Source organism: Lagopus muta, chromosome 3 (assembly GCF_023343835.1).
Source record: "Lagopus muta isolate bLagMut1 chromosome 3, bLagMut1 primary, whole genome shotgun sequence".
NCBI classification, from domain to species: Eukaryota; Metazoa; Chordata; class Aves; order Galliformes; family Phasianidae; genus Lagopus; species Lagopus muta.
In genome coordinates, this window is record NC_064435.1 from 68,366,473 (window position 1) to 68,389,498 (window position 23,026).

The 23,026-nt window shown below is 38.3% G+C and overlaps 1 protein-coding gene across 4 annotated transcripts in view; it reads left to right on the forward strand.

The window, feature by feature from the left end:
- Positions 1-21,825, forward strand: part of TENT4A (terminal nucleotidyltransferase 4A) — a 58,467-nt gene extending 36,642 nt beyond the window's left edge. The window contains exons 11-13 of one of the 4 annotated variants that reach the window (XM_048940762.1): positions 7,502-7,660; positions 19,388-19,496; positions 19,586-19,742. In XM_048940762.1, coding sequence (XP_048796719.1) covers positions 7,502-7,660; positions 19,388-19,496; positions 19,586-19,623 — 306 coding nt within the window. In that variant the 3' untranslated portion in view covers positions 19,624-19,742. Of the gene's footprint in view, positions 1-7,501; positions 7,661-19,387; positions 19,497-19,585 lie in introns of all 4 variants that reach the window. The other 3 variants (XM_048940761.1, XM_048940764.1, XM_048940763.1) reach the window with 3 other exon arrangements.
- The last annotated feature ends 1,201 nt before the right edge of the window (positions 21,826-23,026 follow it).

Consider the following 23,026-nt stretch of genomic DNA (forward strand, 5'->3'; position numbering starts at 1 on the left):
TCCAAGTACCTGTTTCTTGACTTTCAAAAGTCAAAGCTTTCAAAAACTGGACAAACATGGAATTAAAAACTGTGGATTTCATTGTGAAGAACAAAAGCATTAATTGTATCTTCTGGTAACCTGTAATTCCTTAACACTACTGATTTTTTGTATCGTCTTTTCTCCCTCTAGTAGATATGGTAAATACTTTAGTTGCACCATCTGGCAAATGGAAAAAGAACAGTATGGTGTTTGCCAGTGTTGCTAGCTGTGTTACTGATTTGAGTAGGAAAGTGAAGAAGATAAGAGCTGTAAGATATGTTTTATGAGAAATTGAAAATATTTGCTTAATGTCATGCTCTCTCAACTGGGGGCATGAACTGTATTGACTTCCCCTTAGTCCTGTTTTGCCTGACATTGCAAGATGAAACTTAACAGCCTAATTATCAGATAAATTAGTAAGTGAAAAATGGAAAAGCTCTCAACAAGGACTTGCAGTTAGCTTGTGTGTTCCAGAAGTAAACAGAGGTGATGCTACTTGGACATTAGGCTTCTTATTTTTCTATGTGCTTATCCCTCTTCTATGTTCTGTTTGTTGGTACACTGCCCTTTAGACTGCTAGCATATTCCTTAATTTGCAGTGAAACAACAAGTTTCTGACAACTGAGTCCATCCTATTCACACTTGGATATGCAAGGATGATAATATCCTTGTTGAGTAACTCTGAGTTGTACTTCTTTCAGAAAGAGAAATATATTCTGAAGTTAAGGAGGTTCTATGGTTTGATCTGGTATAGTATTATGCTCAGGCTCCAGCAAAGAAAATTCCATCATGTGTGAGAACTTCTTTGTGCCAAGACTTTTAGTGCATGCTGCAAATAGGTATGTGGTACAGTGAGCTTCATTCAGTACCAGTTTAAGACAAGAGAATATGGTGTTAATGTTGATAGAGGTCTATATAGTGTTAGCTCTGATCTTGTGAAATGATGATTCTGTATTCATCTCAAATTAAGTCTTACGAAGTTTGATACTGAAGACTGAAAGGAAGATGCAGATTGTCAAGAAAGTGCAGGAGGCAAGGAGATCCTAGATTGATGGTTTGCTCTCTTCCAGATATAAAGATCATAATTTGTATGGATTTTCCAAGGTAGTAAAAATAGTTAACAAAATGCTAACAACGTCTGTCTGATGAAGTTCTAGTTTTGTTGTCCTTCATGAGTCTAGCAAACTGAAATCTCAATCACAAAAAAAGAAAAGCTTTGCTAGGATCTAGTGGATTTCAGATCAGTCCTCTTAGAAGCAAAATCTGACTCATGATATCTCTTGCTATCTGTGCTGCTCAGTTTGTGGATTTATCATACTGTAGATGTCAGCAGAGGCCTCTAACTCATAGTGACATTTGACTGCAAAATTCTGAGTACTAACATTCCCATTCTGTTAGCTCAGTTCTGTAGGCAATGTAAATATTCTAGTACATGCTAGAAAAGAACCTATGAATACAAGGAAAGTGGTCATCAGAACGTATGATTGTATGTGTATTTCTTGGCGTCTGTTAATTATCACTGATCTATATAGTATATTTGTTCTGAATGAAGTATTCAACTGTGCAGCTATTTAAAGTGCCTGCCATATGCTGCCCTGATTAAAAAAGCAGCATGTATTCTTTTCTTGCCCACAGGTAAGTTATAAACTACTGCATGTTCCCACATGATCCAGCAGATGCTGAAATAAATAATGCTGCTGGTTGTACGAAGTTCTTCCTTTTGAAAGTGCTTTATAAATGTCTTTGCTATCAAGGACAGTGCAAAGTGTCTGAGCTTTTTCTCTGTGGGAGCAAGAATCAAACTGTTCTGCAATAGAAAATAAATGTCTGGTATCAGGAAAACTCATTTGAACCCTCCTACTGATTTAGTGACTGATGCAGCAATCTAAAACCAGATGTTCACCTTTGCCCCTCTGCAGGCTGGGGCTAACTACAGATACCAGTCTGAGAAACTAAATAACCAAATGTCTTTTCTAAATTTTCTGTTCTGGATGTGTGCTTTGCAACTGCTGGTCTTCTTTCTTATTGCTGAAGTGTTATGGAGACCTTCCTTCCATTAATTCACGAAATCTTAGTAGTGCTGGAGAATATTTACCTAACCAATGATCTCTGCCAAATAGAAATACTTATGGTATATTTCTTTCAGTCCAATTTTGGTCTAGTATAAACCTGGTGCTAAATATACTCTGTAGTTTTGATGCCCTTGTGCCAGAGTTTAGAATTGAATGTGACAGTGGTACCTGCATATCAGTAACTAATGTAATTGATCATAGGAAAGTTCTAAGGCTGGTTTTGAAATCTAGTAGATGCATACTCTCTGAAATCTAGTCCTGCACAATCTCAAAATTTTGTTGGAAGTTTGTAGGAAATCTTGTACACATTATCTCAGAATGCCTCTAATGGTAGCTTCCTTTGAGCTTGTATGACAAGATTATTTCATGAACGTTTTTGAATCCTCAAGATCCTACAGCCCTGTTGAGGTAGTGGAAGTTCCAGTGAACAAAGTAAGCTGTGTAGTCTATTCAACTCTCTTAACATTATATGTGTTTCAGCCTGTTCCTGAATTTTAGCTGTAATCGTTGCTGTTCAGCCTTTATAATATTTTGTCAGAATGTCACTGCTTGATCTGCCCACCATTCTGCCACTGTCAGGGGATACGCCAACCAGTACCTTTGATGTTTTGTGGAACGTCTTTTCACTGTCTTCAAATATTAAGTATTCACTATTGTGATTGGATACTAATGTTATTAAAGTAGTAGATAAATGGCTGCCAAGACTGTTCCTCACTATTGCTTTCATTCTGCTGAATACAAGATCCACACTGACTTAAGAACTGTTACTTGCTGTGCAGTATTTGTGGCTTTTAGTACTTGGGCTCAAAGTATTTAATTACCAGCATTTCCCTTTTATTCCTCTTAGTCTCAAGGGCTGTGAATTTCAGCTTATTGGCAGAAACTGTTGAACTTTTGGAGATGGTAAAAATGGCATCATCTGTCCAAATTTTGCTTTCTTCTTTAAAGGGATGAAGTTTGCAGGTGTAAGGCATGTGCTTATCTGCATTAGGACAGACACTGACACTTCAAAACAGTTACTGTAACAGCTCTTCTTGCAGACTTGTTATATCTGTGTAGTGACTCTGATTTATTTTATTGAGTTTTGGTTAAGTGTGTGTAGGGGGGTGGGCAGGAGGACTGTGGCCCAACAGTTCTCAATCTGAGAGCAAAAGCTGCACAGAAAATTACGTTTCTATCTTTTTACTTTTCTACCTTTTTACTAGTCTGAGTGTTCTCATGCCCTAACTGAAATTACCATTCAAATATGCATGGATAATTGATCATCTTCTGATAGAATACTTACACTGTCTTGTTCTTCCTCTTTCCTGGACAAATAAGGGGAAACAGGCCTTCTTTTTTTAAAAAAAAAAAAAAAAAAAAAAGCAACTCAGTCTTTAGTCTCTCAAGAAAGGTTGACTCAAGTCACTATCTGAAATCTATCTCCAGATAAAGCAGCCAGTTACCTTAAAACCTCCCCTCCCCAAATCTCTTAAAACTTTTCTCCCTATTCTTACTGTGGAGGCTTCTGATGCTTTCTGTGGAACGAATTTTGCCATTACTGCTCTTTCCTGATTATTTTCCTTTTTCACTCTCCAGTCCTATGCTTTGCTTTTGTTTTCTTAACCCATATTCTTATGTGCTGCTTTATACTGTATTGTCTTTCGTCAGTTCTTCTCTCTCAGTTGCTGGAGCAGGCTTTTTATTATGTATACCCGCTTGATGTAAGAGTAGACTCTTCAGGAGGTGGAGTTTGAAAAAGTAGGTCATTTGATAAATTATTCTGAGCAACAGAAGGTGCAGAGGAATTGTGAATCAAGAAATAAAACTTGTTTTTACTGTTGTAGTGTCTGTGAGGTAAGGAGAAAGAAGCACAATTTCATGAGTTAGGCTACTTCTTGACACCTCCAGCTAATTATATTCTTGCCATATATTAATATTACCTCACCTGAAAAAGAGGTGCCAAAGCCATTTTAGGATGGAAGAAAACCTAAACTGAACATTTATATGCTCAACTTGCATTAGTAAGTGCTATAATTGAATGCTTAATTTGAAAAACATTTACCTGCAAAATTTGGAATGTTATGGTACTCTTATCAATTCAGGCCAATTGAAAACCCATGAAATGAAAGTAGTAGGAATAATAAAGGAAGTTTGAAATGACACACTTTGGGGAAATATCTTTTGTTTAATAATGATTAAAATGAGTAATTTTGCAGGCATTGGAGAAGATAACACAGGCTAAAGGGGCACTTTGCTTGTATTTTTAATGCTGGGAGGTTCTAATTAGATTAACTTCAGTTGTATTTCTGTGAAACCACTACTAGTTTTGGAGGTATATTTTTCAGTTTGCTTCTGTTATATATGTTCTTACACTTTTCCCCCCTTTCCTTTTAGCATGACAAACATATTTTGTTTTTGTAATGCAGTTTAACTAAGGACAGAAAAATCAGTTGCATCTTGTTTGAGGTTTTGTATTGTTTATAGATTAGCAAAGTCTTGTGGCTTTTATTTTAATTTTTTTTTCAATTGGTTGGAAACAGAAATGCTGAGGTTCTGGCAGGCTGACTCCTGTTCTTACCCCTGCCATCAAAATGGTTCCAAAGAATGTTTATCAATCAGGTGATAGGCGCTTTATATATAAAAATATATAAAAATATAAATATATATATAATAAAAATTTAAATAAAAAGACTTTTAGATTAGCAAATAGGAAGGGTGCAACTTTTTTTATTGATGTAAATTCACTGTCCTGTGACATTCCATAGGCAAATGTTGATCTCCTTCTATTTTATTATACCATGGTCTATTAAACTTATGGCTCCACCTACCAAAAAGGGAAATGGCACAAGCTGGGGTGAAATGGGATGAGGATTTGACACACGTCACATCACCTTGGAAGTATGTGGATTTGTCAACAAGATTTGAGTGTGCTGGACTAAAGCCATTCAAGCAAGGTTATACAGTGAAGTTCTTCAGTGCTTTGGCTGAACTTCTTTGAAATGCCTGAATTTCTGCTAGTGTTACTTTTTTCTCTAAGGAGTGTGGTTTCGTACTACTGCTCAGTAAATCCACTAGTTGTTCTTTCTAGGGATGACTTTGCTTAGTTGCTCCTTGGGTTTTTCTGCATTCATACTCAGCTGAACTTGTGGTGAGTTGATTCAGAGGGTAAAACTAGAAAAAGGAGATTGCTGTTTCTGTGGTTTGCCTCAGAATTGGCTCATAATGGCAAATGTTAATGCAAGTACAATGGAGAGAGCAATAATGGAAGAAGTGAAAGGAGTAGGAATGGCAGCGGTTATCCATTAGATCACTTTGCTCCTGATGTTGTAATAACACATTGAGAGGAGCATGTGGAAAAAATCTTTACAGTAAAGTTCCAACTATAGGCACCAGTGCTCAGTTCTTTCCTTTCAAAGAATACAATTTGTATAGAAGTAGTACTTGTTCTTACAGCTTCCAACTCCTGAATGTTGTAGGAAAGTGAGAAACTGATGGAAGAAGGCCGGAGAATGGGATAGTAAGAATATCTTTGCCAAGATCTCTAGTTCATTCTTGTACGTTTATAGGGGACAACTTGTGTATATTATGCTACCAAGACACTTTCATTCCCTTGTTAAAGGTTTTGATTTCTTATTATTGACTTCTAGGTTAGTTAGGTTTTTTTTTTTTCCTCAGAGGAACAATTACAAAAATTGACTGAGATTCTAAAACTTGTTTGGTCCATGTATTTAAAACAAATATTGAAAATTGAATTCCTAGAATAGTAGCTGTTGTTAGTTGAAAAGGTTGAATTGTCTAGCAATGTCATGAAACAAAGCAGAAAACACTACTTCCATGCAGTTAGATTTTGGAAAGGATACCTGTAAATATAATTAAATCACATGATATTAGTGGAGAGTGAACTATTGTGCTGAAGGATGGGTATATCTATAAACTTTACCTTGCATCTTAACTTGTATCTAACCCTTGAGTTGTTAATGGAATTTAAATAAACTCTTATGGTGAGACCTAGTTAGTAAAGGGTTCCTGATGTTAGGAAGGGGCATTTGCAACATGAGATCATTTCAGTACATTTGTTGTTTCACTATCTCTGCCTAAACAGAAAACTAGGGATCCTGTTAGTCAAGCAAAAGTTGCAGTTTGATCTGGCTTCCTCAGTAATGCTTGTTGTTTCTCCTCCATGCTTTTTCCTTACCTACAACAAGGTAAATTGAACACTTCTATATAGTCAGAGATATGAATAGTAGAAATCTTCCTTTTGAATACTGTGTTTTTATTTGGGAAGTTGAAATTGATTTAAAGAATAGGTTTTAAAATGGGAAGTTGTCAGTAGAATAAAGCTGTATCTGTTTCCAAAAGCATCTCTTCAGGTATTTTTGTGAAGGGCTACAATAGGCAATAGGCATTCAAAGGACCAATAAAGAGATTGTGAACTTACCTAGGTGCTTACTGCAGTTACTGTAGCTTCATCCTGCATACTGTGGCTACATAATTAGCTAAAAGCATTAGGGGGATCTTATTCCTGTATTTGTCTTTTGACAGTGTAATCTCTGTAGCCCTTATACTGGTGAGGGCCAGAGCTCGTCTTTCAGACATGGATCTGAAGTGTCAAGAGTATTTGTAAACTTCTGGATCCGTGTTTGCCTCTTCGCTTGAGTGCTCTTGAGTGCCCCAGATGTGCAGTGTTAACTCTGCTTATGATGCATATGCAATTGCTGTTGGTCAGGCTTGAAGAAGGAAGAGTAAGAAATATGGTAGTGAGCTCCATTACAGTATTTCTGTTGTCTTGCATCCATTTTGCTTTCCTTTGAAGAACTGTGCATACCTCCAATGGAAAGTGATGAGAACTCCTAACTCCGAACTCCTAACTAGTATTGAAGCAGATAACTAGTGCTTATATGTTAGTCTTGTCTGATTGGCCATCTCCTTGTTTCTTGGTAGGTGGAGCTCTAATTTGGTGGGTTGAATGAGAGGAGACTGTAAGAGTTTGAGTAACTTTTCCATACAGTTAAGTACAGTGCATAACACTGTTCTGAGGACTGATTCTATCATGACACCTGCAATTGTAGTCCTCATTTCACTGTCACTATTGCACTGTTTTTTTCCAGATGTAGTTTCTACCTTGTAATTCTAATTAGGTAGAAGAGAGCTTTACTTGGCCTTAGATGAGCTGACCAGAACTGATTTGTTATCACCATGGACCTGCTAACTTTGTTTTTGTAATGCAGATTCAGTTTAACTTAGTCTAAACTGCTAGATGTGTGAAATAAACATAGTACTAGTTTATGTTCTATTTTCTTACCACTGAAAGAATCTTTACAGTGTTCATGAGAGATTATATTTGGATGCATTTTCACATTCATAGACTGTATATGCTGTATTTTCTGTAAAGTTGCTTTTCTTTTCCCCTTTTTCTCTGCCAAAAGGATTCTGATACACCACCTTGCACAGCTCCTAATGTTTACCAGTTCAGTCTGCAAGCACCGACTCAACTTATGGCCAGTTTACCACCAGCATTGCCTATGCCCAGTGGTAAACCCCAATCTGCGCCTACGAGAACCTTGATAATGGCCGCCAGTAATCAGGTATGAGCCAACTGAATGGAGCTACCTTTTTATGAGAAAGTGATCTAATCAGAGTCATAGATCATTTGCGCTGTGCTAAAAACCTCTAGAAATATACTTGATGTAGTATGTGCTGATTTTCATATAACCATTAAGCTACTTAACTGCCGTGTGCGAAGCACAGGAAGAAGAAAGGGTGGGAAATGTTTGAGATGTTTGGAGCTCTTCCACAGCTCACTCACCCCTAGGAATAACCTGATAGGCAATGTCAGACATCTGACTGATCTATATTTGAGAATTCCAGTACCCAAACTACTGGGATATTTGCAGATCTCTAGGCTGTTTAATTTCGTTTTCTTAAAGCAGAAACTTCTCACAAGTGATATATCTGTTAAGCTAGTGTTTGGATGTGAAGAAATACTACTGCCTTGTCTGGGTGTGTTTAGTGGCCTTGATTTCTGAATTGCTAGAACAAACTTGTCTCCACTTGTAACCTTCTGTAATAATTTTAAAGATGGAGGAAAAAATCTGGGCATATTTCCAAGAAGTATACCCAAATGTTAAATGTGCAGGGAGACAGACGGTATGTTACCTAATTAGCCTGCAGTATTACTTTAGCTAACATCTATTAATGTACAAAGAGAAGAAAGATCTTTAGCTTTTCCTTACAGCCTTGGTGCATCTGTCTATAGCAAGATGCTCCTCAATCTTGATTATTGAAACTGTATGAGCTATAGTGAAAGTTATCATCTAGGCTGGCTCCACTGAACACTTCCAGGGTGGGATTATGACACAGGATGTTTGCTTCAGTTTCTGCTTTGAGATTTGTGAAGTATTTAAACTGAGTCTGAGTATTTGGTTGGAAGGGACTTTGAACTCATTTAGTCCAGTCCTCATCAAAGGGCAACTTGCTCACGTTTTCTGAGTAACTCCAGCAATGAGAATCCCCTCCTAACCTTCTCTCTGGGCAATGTGTTAGAATCATAGAATTATTTCTGTTCAAAGGGATCTTCAAGGGTAATCTAGTCCAACTCCCTGCAATAAACAGGGGCATCTACAGCTAAGATCACGTTGCTCAGAGTTCTATCCAGCCTGACAAAAAGAAGGGATCCCCTGCCCCAAAAATCATAAAGTGAGCTCTCCAGGGATGGAGTATCCACCACGTCTCTGGGCAACCAGTGTGTTGCTATGTTTCATTGCTCTTATTTATTAAAACAAAACAAACAAAAAAAACAAAAAACAAAACCAAGAAATACAACTTTCACCTCTTCAATCTAAATCCCCCCCCCTTTCAGTTTGAAACTGTTTCCCCATGTGCTATCACAGTAGACTCTGATAAGGAGTTTTCTTTAAGTACTCCTTTAGATACTGAATGACTGCTATTGGGTCTCCCCAAAGCCTTTTTTTCTAGGCTGAACAGCCTCATCTTTCTCAGCTTGTCCTTGGAGAGGAAGTGTTTCATCCCTTGGATCACTTTTATGGCCCTGCTCTGGACGTGCTTTTGCAGATCCATGACTTTCTTGTACTGAGGACTCCACACCTGAATGCGGTACCTCCAGAAGAGGTCGCACCATCACAGAGTATAGGGTCAGGATCACCTCCCTTGCCCTGCTGACTATGCTTCTTTTGATGCAGCCCAGGATGCAGTCAGCCTTCTGAGCTATGAGAGCACATTACTCATTGATGTCTAGCTTGCCATCCACCAGGACCCCTAATGTCTTTTAGACAGAGCTGTGCTCAGTACTTTCATCCTTTAGCTTGTATTGATAGTGAGGGCTGCCATTACCCAGGTGCAAGGCTTTGCACTTGATTTATTGAACCTCATGAGGTTCTCCTGAACCCACTGCTTCAGCCTGTCTAGGTCTGTCTGGATAGCATCCCATCCCTCAGGCGTGTTGACTGCAACAAACAGGCTGATATCATCTACAAACTTTCTGAAGGTGCACTTGATTGCACTACTGATGAAGATATTGAAGAGCATTGGTCGCAGTACTGACCCCTGAGGGATGTCACTTGTTGCTGATCTTCACCCAGCCATTGATCACCACTCTTGAGTGTAATTTCTTAACTAGTTCCTCCTTCACTCAACAGTCCACCTGTCAAATCCATTTCTTTCCAGTTCTGAGGAGAATGGGTGGGTTAACCATGTCAAAAGCCTTGCTGAAATTCAAATGACATCAGTGGCTCTTGTCCATTGATGCAGTTACACTATCATAGAAAGTCACTAGACTGACTGGTCAGGCAAACACTCTTCCAGTGTTTGACCCCACTTCTAAATAAAAGTTTAGTCTTGAATTTAGTCTTAAAATACTTTTCACACTTATGTCCATTTTTCCTTGTTCTTTTACTAAGCATTCTACTCTTACTGAGAACAGCCTTCCTCCATTTACTTTAAATCCTCTCATTAGGTATTGAGATCCATCAGTATGATCCCTACCCCTCAGAGTTCTCCTTTTGGGGGTAAACAATGGAGCTCTGACATCTTTTTCATTTATGATAAACATTTCAGTGTCTTATTCTCACAGACTTTCATTGGACTCACTTCAGTATGCCTACATCTCTTGTACCGGGAAGCCTGGACTTTTACATAGCTCTCCAGATGTGGCCTCTTTAGTGCTGAGTAGAAGGGAAGGATCACTTCTCACCTTGTAGTGATACTCTTCTTAATGTAATGCAGCTTGGGATGTTGTTGACCTTTCTTGATATGAGGGCATGTTGCTGACTCAAGTTCAACTTGTCTGTTGTCTGTGGTTGTGTTACACTAAAGCTGTTTTCCACCTGGTCAATGCCTCACACGTATCGATGTACGAGATTATTCCTTCTCATGGGCAGTGTTAAATTTGAAGTTCATGAAGTACCTATCAACTCATTTGTCCACTCATTTGACAAGGTTTGGCAGCACAGTTGTTGTGTTTATTAGCTCTCCTTTCAGTTTCTGAGGGTTACTATCCTGTCATCCAAGTCACTAATTAAGATGTTAGTATTGGCCTGGCATCAACTGCAGAAATGGACCACTGGTTGCTGACCTCTAGCTGGACTTTGTGGTGCTGATCAAAACACTTTAAGCCTGGTATATAAGGGTATATTTTTCATTCAGCTTGTGAGTTTGTCTAGAGATGGCACCTACCACTTACTATAGAATGAAAAAAAATCAGTGCTTGGTTTGAACTTTCAGCTGTATAAGAAGTTCTATCTGAACAGTTTTTTCATGTTCAGTAATACTAGCCTTGAGTTATGGCATATTATAGCTTGACAGCAAAGTCTTCCAAGTTGCTACACACATATTTAAAGGACTTGACAGAAGTGTTTTTCAAGACCCATTTCCTTTTGTTTAGATCGGATTACTGTTGCTCTGCATACTGTTGGTATTCCACTATTTCCTTGTAGATGCTCAATACCTTTAATCTTTGGAAATTGTTCCATCACATGCTTTCCCCATCTATTTCCTCTGCAATCCACGGTCATACAGCAAGTCCCTACTTGTATCTCAAAGTATGATTTTTGTTTTAATCTCCTGAATGATTCATTCAGTTTTCTTAATTTCAGTTTCATGTTAAACTCATGTAAAGTGTAATCTTATTCCGTCTTGTTCTTTCCTTTAGCAACTCTTTTCAATGATGAGGTGTCCTGTAGCTTAACTTTGTCAAAATTGTGTGAAAACAGAATCAAATTGCAGTTATTGGTGAAAAACAAGTTAGGATTTGGAGTTGACTAGGTTGTGAAGAGGCAATTTGTTGAGTGGATGTTGAGTGACCTTAGCTGCAATTTTGTATCTTTGAAGAAAAGTGCTTTGCAGCATTACTTAGCTTTTCTTCAATAGTTTGTACAATACATAGATGTTTAAAACTGGAGTTTATCTCTGGCTTCTGAAAGATAAGGATCTGCACTTCAGGATCATGTTAACTCTGAAGAATTTCTTGCTACCTACCGAAGCAATTGTTTTTCTACAGTAAATTTAGTGAGAGTTTGTGTTGTGGAGTAAACTCTTCTTTTAGATGAAGATTGCAACCAACCAAGTCCAAGTGGGAACTGAAATCACACTACTCAGAATGTGGTAAATGTATGCTTTTCATTTGCAACATTTTGGAGAATGAATGAACTGGATTAGCTTTAACTTTACTCAAACTAGCACAGTCTTCATTTATAAGATTTAATATGCACGTATTAATAGCTGGAAGGGTTTCTATTCTGATAGTCTTGAATTGATAGGCCTCCTTAACAGCAGGTATTTTCCTCTATCCGAAAAGTGTTTGAAAGGCATTCCATTGTCCATTTGTCTTCAGCATCTACCCTGGCAATTATTTTTCCCTCAGTTCAGCTTGTTGTCTTTGAAGACCTTACATTATTCGCAGGAAGCTATACCTAGGTCTTCGGTACTTGCTGTAGAAGCAAGAAGTGCCGGTGCAAGAACTTTGAACCAGTAGCAGCCTTCTAGACAAATTCTCTGCTGTTAGATCTTCCTAATACTTTCTTGTTTGAAAAAGTATTGGAGTGATTAACAGTTCTATTTATACACTGCATAATTAATTGGAGAAATTCCAGGTAGTTCAGGGTCTAATTAAGCTCCTTATAAAGATCTATGTTCTTTTCAGTATTATTAGTGTTTTTCCTTGGTAATCATTCTACTTTGCTGACAAAGCAGTTTGAAATTTCTTTTGGGAGAACAAAACAATTTATGAACCAGTGCTCTCCATTGGAGTAGAAAAACAATACTGGTATACATGTCCAGGGGAATGGAAGGGAGAAAAAATACCTGGTGACTTTACACTAGGAGAAGGACAGTTTTCTTCTATTTACAAATGGGTTAAGTTCTGTTCAATTTCTTGGGTTGATGGTGGCTACTTTGAGAAGTCATGGATGAAGACAGAACAAACTACAAGTTTTTTAGGTCCAATTTTTTTAATGTTGCATTGTTTTTATCCTACGAGTGCTTATTTGATTCAAAAGGATTCAAGATAGCAAGTACTGGTCCTGCTGGACTAGCTTCCAGAGTGTCTGTTCTGTTCAAGAAAAGCTCCACCAAGGACATTCAAACCTAGTTGCTAATGTGGTCATTAAGAATTTCATAGCAGCATTCACTAGTGACTTCAGAAGGAAGAAGACAACTAGGAAAATGAAACTTTAATGCTAGTGCTAAAATGACATAATCTAACCTTTTATGCTTCACTTGCTAAAATACTTCAGAGTTTGCTCTCACCTAGAACAATTGTGGGAGGTGTTGCTTTGTCCCAATGACAATTCTGATGCTGTTAACATCTAATAGTTTCTCAAAATATAGTGGCATTGGGAACAAGATTTTCCAAGTGTCTGCTTCCGAAGTACTTTTTCAGTTGAAGAAAAGGCTGGTTGAAACTCTAAAGAGCAGTTTCTAAAAACAGGATGAACAGGATTTCATCATAAGTAATAATAAAAAAAAAAAACAAGTGAAGAAAATGTGGAGGTAATATCTGATCAGTTTGCTTAGCATAACTTTGTCTTCCAATGTCACTGTCAGAATGCTCCTTTCTATCTCAGATTGGTTTAAATACATGCATATGCATTTCATCTACCTGTTTTTTCACACTGACCATATTGATGTGAACTCATTGTTTGGAGAGTGCTGGTGGGCCTGTGTCCTGAAATTTTTCTCCAAGTAAAAGCTGAGAAATCTCAATAAGAAATCTGTCTTAAGCTCTAAAATAGAGTTAAGTCAGAAAATTTATCTCCTGAGATACTTAATAAAAGGTGTTTGGATAAAAGAACAATGGCAATCTCAAGATAGTAGCAAAGTTACAGTATGAGTTCTGTCTTCTCATTGTTTGTTTCGACTCAGCTGTTCCCTCATGACTTTGAGTCTTCTGATTCTGTAGTGTTAGCAGGTAAGAAGTGATGGAACTTGTTTGTGCTCTTTCTGTACTCTGTACAAGTTGTTTTCTGTTGCATAAATGCTGTTTTCTTTTGTTGGACAAGAAATGAGATTTGGCTTGTGAATGCATAAATACAAACTTATCGTTATGCTGTCAGTTGAAAACTAGCTGACTTCAGCTAGTAAGCACAAACAAAGGGTTCAAAAGGGAGAAGGATCTCTTGATATTTGTAGTGCTTTAGGCTCGTTTTTCCCAGATTTAAACAACTTGAGTAAGAACTTTTACTACATCTTAAATATTTAAGCGCATCTTAAATACAGACCAGATCTAAGTTTTAACAGATTCAAAATATGACCAGGTAGCTAATATAAATATTATATATAATCATGTTAGCTTAAAAGTAATGAGGCTAATGAACCATTGCCTGATACTTGGTTTATTGGTAGTGTTTTAATGATCAAAATATTCGTTAGGCTATTGCTCTGTGAAACAGAGATTTTTTTTTTAAAGAACAAGTTAAGTGTTACCTGCACACAGAATGTATTTTAGTGTATTTCCAGATGTTGTGCTTAAGAGATGGGAAAGTGGATGTCAATCCTCAAAACAGGTGTGTTGTGGTTTCTGCTGTGGGCCTAACATAAAGAATTTGGAAATAAGGTGAAAAATTGAAAAGAACTTGGGAAGATTTTGAGGCTGTTTGTTAAGGTATTAATGCTAAATAGTACAGTAAAATTCTGCAAAATACTACACTAATACTTTACATGTAATAAGACTGAAATATACAAGCTTCAATGATGACAATTCCTATCAACTGAAGAATGGATTCAGTTGTGACTGTTAATCCAGTAGTATTAATAATGTAATAATAGGTTTCCTAAGCTGGCTACCTTTGTAGATCCTTATGTACATATCGAGTGCTGTATGTATAGGCGGATTTTTTTTAAACTTAACAGTTCTGACACTTCATTTTCATAGCTTTCCTTTTTTCTCCCTATTTTGGAGGAGCTAACGGTCAAAGGTTCAGAAACTGTTTGGGCTGTAGCTTTGTTACTTATATAGTTTATGTTATTTTTGATGTTGAAGTGATTTATTTTTGGCTTAAAACTGACTGTCTTTGTCAGCAGTTTTGTATGGTAAAATTGCTTATATATGTCATAGAATCATAGTGTGGTTTGGGTTGGAAGGGACCTTTAAGATCACAGAGTTCCAACCCCCTGCTATAGGCAGAAACACCTCCCTCTAGTCCAGAGTGCTCAAAGCCCCATCCAGCCTGACCTTGAATGCTTCCAGGGAGGGGCATCCACAACTTCTTTGGGCAACCTGTTCCAGTGACTCACTACCCTCACAGTAAAGAATTTCTTCCTGATATCTAGTTTAAATCTACCCTCTTCCAATTTAAAGTCATTTTCTTTTGTTCTGTCACTACATGCCCTGACAAAAAGCTCCACTCCAGCTTTTCTGTAGCCCCCTTCAGTTACTGGAAGGCAGTTGTAAGGTCCCTGCAGAGCCTTCTCTTTAGGCTGAAGAAAGAGGTGCAGCTTTCTCAGTCTGTTCTCGTAGGAGAGATGAGATGTTCCAGAACCTCTGATCATCTTTGTGTCCTTGTCCTTGTTGGGGTCTCCAGACCTGGATGCAGTACTCCAGATGGGATCTCAGAAGAGCAGAGAAGGACAGAATCACCTCCCTTGACCTGCTGGTCATTTTTCTCTTGATGTAATCCAGGATTCAGTTGGCCTTCTGGGCTGCAAGTGCACATCGCCAGCTCATTTTGAGTCTTTTGTCAACTGATAGCCCCAAATCCTTCTCCTCGGGGCTTCTCTTAAGCCATTCTCTGCCCTACCTGTATCTGTGCCTGGATTTGCCTTGACCCAAGTGCAGGAACTTGCACTTGGCCTTGTTGAACTTCATGAGGTTGGCATGGGCCTCCCTCCCAAGCCTGTCCATGTCCCTCTGGATGGCATCCTTTCCCTCTAGTGTGTTAGCTGCACCACTCAGCTTGATGTCACCTGCAGGCTTGCCGAGTGTGCACTTGATCCCACTGTCCTTGTCACCTGCAAAGATGTTAAATAACACTGGTCCCAGTACTGATCTCTGAGGAACACTGCTTGAACTGGTCTCCACTTGGGCATTGAGCTGTTGATCACAACTCTGAGCGTGGCCATCCAGTTCAATTCCTTATCCAGCGAATGGTCCATCCATCAAATCCATTTTTTGCCAATTTGGTGACCAGGAAGTCATGTGGGACAGTATCAAGTGCTTTGCACAAGTCCAGGCAGATATTGTCAGTTGCTCTTCCCTTCATCCACTAATGCTACACCTTCATAAAAGGCCACCAAGTTTGTCAGGCATGACTTGCCCTTTGTAAAGTCACGTTGGTTACCACCAGTCACCTCATCGTTATTTTCCGTGTGCCTTAGTAAGGCCTTCAGGAGGATCTGCTCCATGGTCTAGCCAGACACAGAGGTGAGACTGACTGGCCTGTAGTTCCTGGATCCTCTTTTTTGCCTTTTTGAAAATGAGAGTTTTTTCCCTTTTTTCAGTCAGTGGGAACTTCACCAGATTGCTTTGACCTTTCAAATATGACGAATAGTGGCTTGGCAACTTGGTCTGCCAGTTCCCTCAGAACCTGTGGATGGATCTCGTTGAGTCCCATGGACTTGAGCATCTTTAGGTTCTTTAGATTGTCTTGAACCTGATCTTTACTTACAGCAGGGCAGATCTACCTTCTCCAGGTTTTTACCACTGTTTTCTGCAACTTGACCAGTGTGTCTCAAGCTCTTTCCAATTGAAGACTGAGGCAAAGAAGTTACTGAAATCTTCAGCCTTCTTCGTATCCCTTGTGATCAGGTCTCCACTTCCCTTCTGGAGAGGGCCCACGTCCTTCCTGACCTGCTTTTTATCACCAATATATCTGTGGAATTTCGACTTGTTCCCCTTCATGTCTCGTGACTAGATTTAATTCTTTGAGTTTTAGCTTTCCTAACCTGATCCCTGGCTGCTCAGACAACTTCTTTGTAGTCTTCCCAGGTAACCTGTTCCTGCTTCCACTCCCTCTTGACTTTCTTTGAGCATAAGCAAGTCCAGGAGCTCCTTGTTGATCCATGGAGGCTTCCTGGCATTCTTGCCTGTCTTCCTTTTTCTCAGGATGCACTGCTTTGTGCTTGGAGGAGATGGTCCTTGAATACTGACCAGCTTTCTTGGGCCCCTGAGCTTTCTCCCATGCTACCCTGCCAGGCATTTCCCTGAAGAGTTCAAAATCTGCTCTTCTGAAGTCCAGAGTAGCAAGCTTGCTGCACACACTCTGACACCCTAAGGGTTTTGAACTCTGCATTTTTTGTGGTTGCTACAGCCAGGGGTGCCACTGAGCTTCATATTACTCACCCTTCTCATTGATGAGGACAAGGTCGAGCATAGCTTCTTTTCTCATGGGTTCCTGTACTACTTGGAAGAAATTATTGTCACATTCCAGGAACCTCTTTGATTGCTGGTGCCCTGCTGTGTTGTCCATCTAAGAGATACTGGGGTGGTTGAAGGTTCTCCAGGAGGACCATGTTTGTGAGGTAAGAGAAGCTGCTCTTATCTATTTATAGAGGGCCTTGTGCACTCAGTCTTCCTGATTGGGTGGCCTATTTAAGATGAAAAGTTTGTTTTCTTAAGCACGTTACTCAATATTTAAATTTCTACCAGACTTGTTATCTGGGACAAAAGCTGAGAGCGACCTTTTCTTAAATTTCTGTTAAAACATCTGGGAATTTTTTGAGCCTGGTATGTTATAAAGTTTTTCCCCATCTTGTTTTAGTTGCAGGTTTCTGAGATTTCTCTACACATATAGCAGGTTTTACTCGTGGAAGATCAAATTCAGACCCCCCCAATCACTTCTGTCACTTAATTGTTGAATGAGCAGCCATATGTTGGTAGAAAAGATTACTCCTTGGTAAGGGAAATTATCAGAACATTTAAACTGAAGATGTCTGCGAATTGCAGTTAGAGGGCTTGCTTTTTTGCTTATCTGATCCCTCTTCAGCCACTGTCTGGGTAGACATGCCATCTCTCAGTGACTGGGAGGGAGCATGTGGACATCAAGAATGGTGTGGACTAGATGGAGTTAATAGTCTTCTGGGAATTTCAAAAAGATATCAGCAAACTTCCTTTACCCAATAAATAAGCAGTGAAATAAGTATGTAGCAATTTTTTGAAAATTTGATTACATCTTGAACAAACTAGTGGTATAATTACTTTGAGGATACAGATAGGCTTAATTACCCTGTTTTCAATGGGGTTTGGCTGTCCTGATTTGAGTGAAGCACTGCTGCCAGTGTGCCATTATTTTTTTCTGAACACTCAAATTAAGGATTAAGTTGCCAGGTTCTTTGTATTTACAGCTGAAGATAATAGGCTTGAGTAGATTCTGTGGTCAGAGCTTTGTTCTGATTTTACAGTAGCAAAACTAGAGTTATCTCCTTTTTTTTACATAGTGAAGTGTAACTAAGGAACAGAACTGTCCTCATTGTTTTGACTACTGAATGACTGATCACTTGAAATGTCTTGGCTTTATTTAAGCAAATTAGTTGATACATGTCTGTAGAGCTTTGCTTATGGATTCGAGAGTCAGATATACACGTATTGAACTTCAACACTGCCTCAGAAGGATGTGTAAAGGTGGTGTTTGTTTGAAAGGCGACTTGCCAAAATAGAATGTTTTTATTTTTTCAGCTTATTTTGTTGATTTTAATGAATAGCTCTTGATAGGTGCTTTACAACATACTTCAGTAGACACGTTTTGAGTTTCGCCTCTGAAGATGAAGGATTCTTTCTCTTTCATTCTCTTTTTGTCTTTGTCCTTGGTTATTTTGCCATTGCTATTCTGACAACACTTAACATGTCTGTCCTGGGAGTTTAAAAATTGAATATTCAAGGATGTTTAGGTCACTGTAGGGCATTCCTTACATATGAAAAAAGGTTGTTTTTATTTTATTTTTTTTTTACTATTGTACGGTTAACTTTTCTTTTCAATACTGTTCTTCCCCATGTCTTTCTGTAGATGTTCAGCATCTCTCCTAATTATAATTTAATAGCAAAAAGCTTTGTATAGCATTATTCCTTAAATAATTTCAATGATAATTTGTTGTTCTCATATTTATTTTGACACCACGCTTGTTTGGAAATACAGATTAATAAGCTATCTGCAGTTATTTCATGTTCTAAACAGCTGCCCTATGTTAACTTTGTGGTGTTTCTACTAAATCACTTAAGTTAGACAAAATGCTTTTTTTTTTTTTTTTTTTTTTTTTAAAGGCAGTCTGTGTTCTCACAATAATGTCTTTCACTCCTCAGGAAAAAAAAGTTGCTTGTGTTTAAGCTGCAGGTATTTTTAGAGTCTCAGTATGTAGGGAAATGATAACACAACTCAAGGTGGTATTAAATGGTAGGGAAAACACTGAACTCGGTTGTTATTAAGCCTTTTCAGCAGCTGCTGTTCCAAATTATTAGAGATTCTCCCAAAGAAAGTGTCATGTTACACTCCTGATAGTTATTTTGCCTTGGTCTGGATGCGTGGTATGTAGCAGGCAAATAAGATTTGTCAGATTAGGCCCAGCTCCTTCCAAAGTCATGGCTAGTTTACTGATTTAGTTAAGTGAAATTGTAAGTAGAGCAGGCTTGTCCTTTGCATTAGCTCATGTAGTGATGCCCCTATGTTCCTTAATAATTATATTTCTGGAAGTCTTGCTGGATATTTCACTCGGTTATATTCTTTCCAAGAATCTTCTAGAGACATGTCTGTTACAATTAGTGTTTAATGTGGAAGGTCTGTTTTTATAGTGGTGATGCATGGTGAGCATATTTAATACTCAGATCAGAGGTTTTTAAGGATGCTTTTAAATCTACACCATTTCATTTGCAGGACATTTACTTCAGAAAACAGGCTGTTAGTGCCTTTGGATTTGTGCAGCTAAAATCAGACAAGCATGGAAAGATCAGTTGCTTCAAGCAGTATTCTGTGGGAATGACTTGTATGTTGAGGAAATACCACTGGTAATACGTACTTTGTTTCAGTTGTTTGTATGCCTAAACTGAGTGTATGTCTTGTGTTTTTTAACAGCACACTGGGATGAAGTTTTCCATGAAAGGAACTCATAACCAAGGCAACAGCTACAGTCCTGTCAACAGTGGAGGCATGAGGCAACCAGTTGGTAACAGAGGACACCACCAGTACAATCGTAATATATGGAGAAGAAAAAAACACAGAGACAGTTTACCTATTAGTCTGAGCAGATAATGGCAGATGGCAAAATGACCTTCCCTGTTCAGACAAACTGAGCGAGTGCCACTCGACTTAGGGGATGGAGACCAGCGTCCAGCACATCGTTTTATTGGTGTTGCCAAATATCTGCAGCTGACTTCTTTGCATGTTTCTTTGTGTGGTGGTTCAGTCCATCTTCAAGAAGTAGTTGTGCTTATCTGTGAAGCCTTATTAAATGTGGAAGTTTTGTTTTTCTGCCTTCCCACAATGGTTCATACGGTGCCGAAGCAGCTCTGACAGTAGAACTGCAAGGACATTTACAAATGCTGTGGCTTTTTTTGCTGTGGCTACATCTGTTCCTATGTGGGTTCTGTTTTCTTTTATTTTGGAAGTGAAGGAAACTTCAGCCCCTTCGATTTTTTTTTTTTTTTTTTTTTTTTTTCTTTGCAGCAAATCGAGTTGGGAATTCAAAAAAATAAATTTGCTGCAGTCCTGTTTGTTTCAAAGTTCAGGATTTTTTGCTCTGTAAATATTGGAGATATAATTTGTGCAATAACTTGGAATTTTAATTTAATTTCATATTGTCACATAAGTTATATTTAAGGGGAAGAGGTTTTTTAATTTACAGATCCTTTCCCAGGTTGCATTATCTAAGTTGGGTTCATAGTTTTGGCAGGTTGTCTGAGCAGTGTTACAAACATGACATTTGGTAATATTTGAGGCTTCTTGATTCACAGTGGAAGAGCGATTTGGCTTATAGTTTTAAGAAGGTATTAAGCTCCAAAGCATTTCGACCCTATGTTTTTTTAGCTCATTGTCTGGCCTCTACAGTCTTCTTGCTCTGACCAATGAGTTTTAATTTTATTCCTTTTAATAGATGACAAATCCAGCATTCTTAGTACCAGAAGTAAAACTTTCGAGGGAGGGGAGAAGGTTGGTTCAAGTCCCGATGTGAAATTAAAAAGCGGCGAACTACATGCTTTGATGCATTTTAGTAATGTAACCTGTTAATGTTTGGGTTCAAACAACATTATTAAATGGAGGTACCCGGCTTAAGGAATGTGGAGAAAGGAAATATGTTGATTCCATTAAGGAATCTGTATAGCAGTATGCATTAGTTCTGTTAAGAGCAAATATATAAAAAGTACTTCAGCTGCTCTAAGCATTATGAGAAGTATCTTTTAATGTATTGCAGGAGAGCACAGCCCAGTGTTGTACGCAGTATGAGTGGCTGGCACTTAATTTACAGATGCATACAGGTATACTATGCAAGTGTGTATTGCCATGACAAACACTGTCTTTAACTTTTTGAAAAAATGTACATCCTGCCTAACCCTGAGTTTTTAAAGCACCACAGTTGTCCTGGGAGTAGGTCACGTCTCATGCCCTCTGACTTCCTGTTTTTTTAGCGAGAGTTCTTAAACTATACAGAAAACTACAGATCAGTTGTATAAATCCATTAGCAGAGAAAGCTGAAGAATCCTGTTAACAGGACTATACTGTATACAGATAGAGAAGGTTTTAAAACTGATATCCGAGTGGTAAAATGAGGTGTCGAGCATGAAGCTTTTTAATATGCTGTATGCCTTTGAAGCAGAAGTAGTTCATGTTATTACTGAATCTGTCAAACAGGTCTTTGAGGGGAGAGAGGGCAACATTCCAAAGTAGAGTAGTGCATATGTTTGCAAAAAGTTTGTCTTAATGCTCCAGGTTCGTCACAATTTTAAACAAAAAAAAAATTGTGAGCTGATTCATAAATAATATCTAAGGGCTGTTACAGGAGCCTGTACTGCTTAGTCTTCACACACTAGCAATATTGAGCATAACTACATTAAAGAGCCTTCAAAGGCTTTAGTTGGTGTCTTATTCTAGCGTCCATTTTAAAGTGAAATTCATTTAAAAGTGGTATCATGTAACACTTCAGTCATGGTGAACCAAATAAATTGGCCTGGCTATCACTGTGGTTATGTGCTACAGGTTTGAAAAAAAAAATCATGTTTAAATTTTTTGTGTGGACAACTATGTGGAAGCTAAAATTGACATATTTTTATGTAAAGTTTTCTATTCTTTGATTTTTAATAAACTTTGGAGACCAGTCACTCTTATGTACATTTTTATGGGGAACGTAATCAGGTAATATTTGACCTTATCCCATTGTTTGACGGGTAATTTGAGCAGCAATTTCAATGTGTGTGCCAGACATCTTCAGAATGAATTGGGACGTTGAATGGATGGGTGCCATCTGCATGCTGTTCTTTGTATTTAGGAAGGGAACAACCAATACAGCTGTTGGTTTCATAGTTGTGGTTTTGGTCCCTTGATAATGAGAGTGCAAAGGAGTGAGAGGTAGTTCCTGACAATATTCTTAGGAAGGGATAGAATAACAAATCCCCTGAGAAAATCTTTAGTTTTCTATAGAATTTTTAAATTCCTCCCTGTAATTTCAACCTGCTTTCAAAATGTATCCATTTTAACATCCTTAAATATTGGGTGTATCTCGGGTTTTTGAGTTTGCAAGATCATAGAAATCATGATCGGAGGGATTTTTTCTTCAGGGATTACCTTATATGCCTTCTCAAACTGTGAATATAAATGTCTTTATGCTTGAGATCTGGAAATTTTTCTGGTGTAATCTTGTTAATGGCCTTTGTCCCACTGCATCTCACGTTAGGATTACGTGCACAAAGGAAATCTCATTCTATCTACTTTTCCCCCTACTCACTGATGTGACATGTTCTCCTGCTGTGAATTCTTTACTGTGCAGCAAGTCATTTACTGCTCAGGTAGCTTATGAGAGTTGAACAGTAAGTTACTTAGCCTCACTACAAACCGCATTCCAAACAAATGCTTCACTTGCCATTTCTTAAGCCTAAAACAGGCACATGTTATGGGACTTTCTATGTGAGGCTAACAGCTGTGTTGAAACTGAAAGCCTGTAAACTCTGTCAAGAATAACCACTTCTTGGCACTAAAAACATTTGTAATTGTCCACTTGGGGATGTCCTCCTGCGAAAATCTTTGTGAGAAGATGCCCTTCTTCCTGCTTCTCCTTTCCAGAGGCTTTCCAGAGAGGAAAAGCTGAATGTTCTGATGAACTGCCTTCACCCCTTCAGTAGTAGTGTTGAATCCATCTAGCTAATTTTGGTGCCAAGATGAATAGGTGAAACTCCTGGACAAGCAAGTCTTGACGTGTGATGAAAGATGGTACCCTTTCTCATAATCATGTAAGAGATCATCCAAACAACTCTGTTCTCTTGGGAAATTTCTTTGGAGACCAACGAACAAAGTTTAAGGCTGATC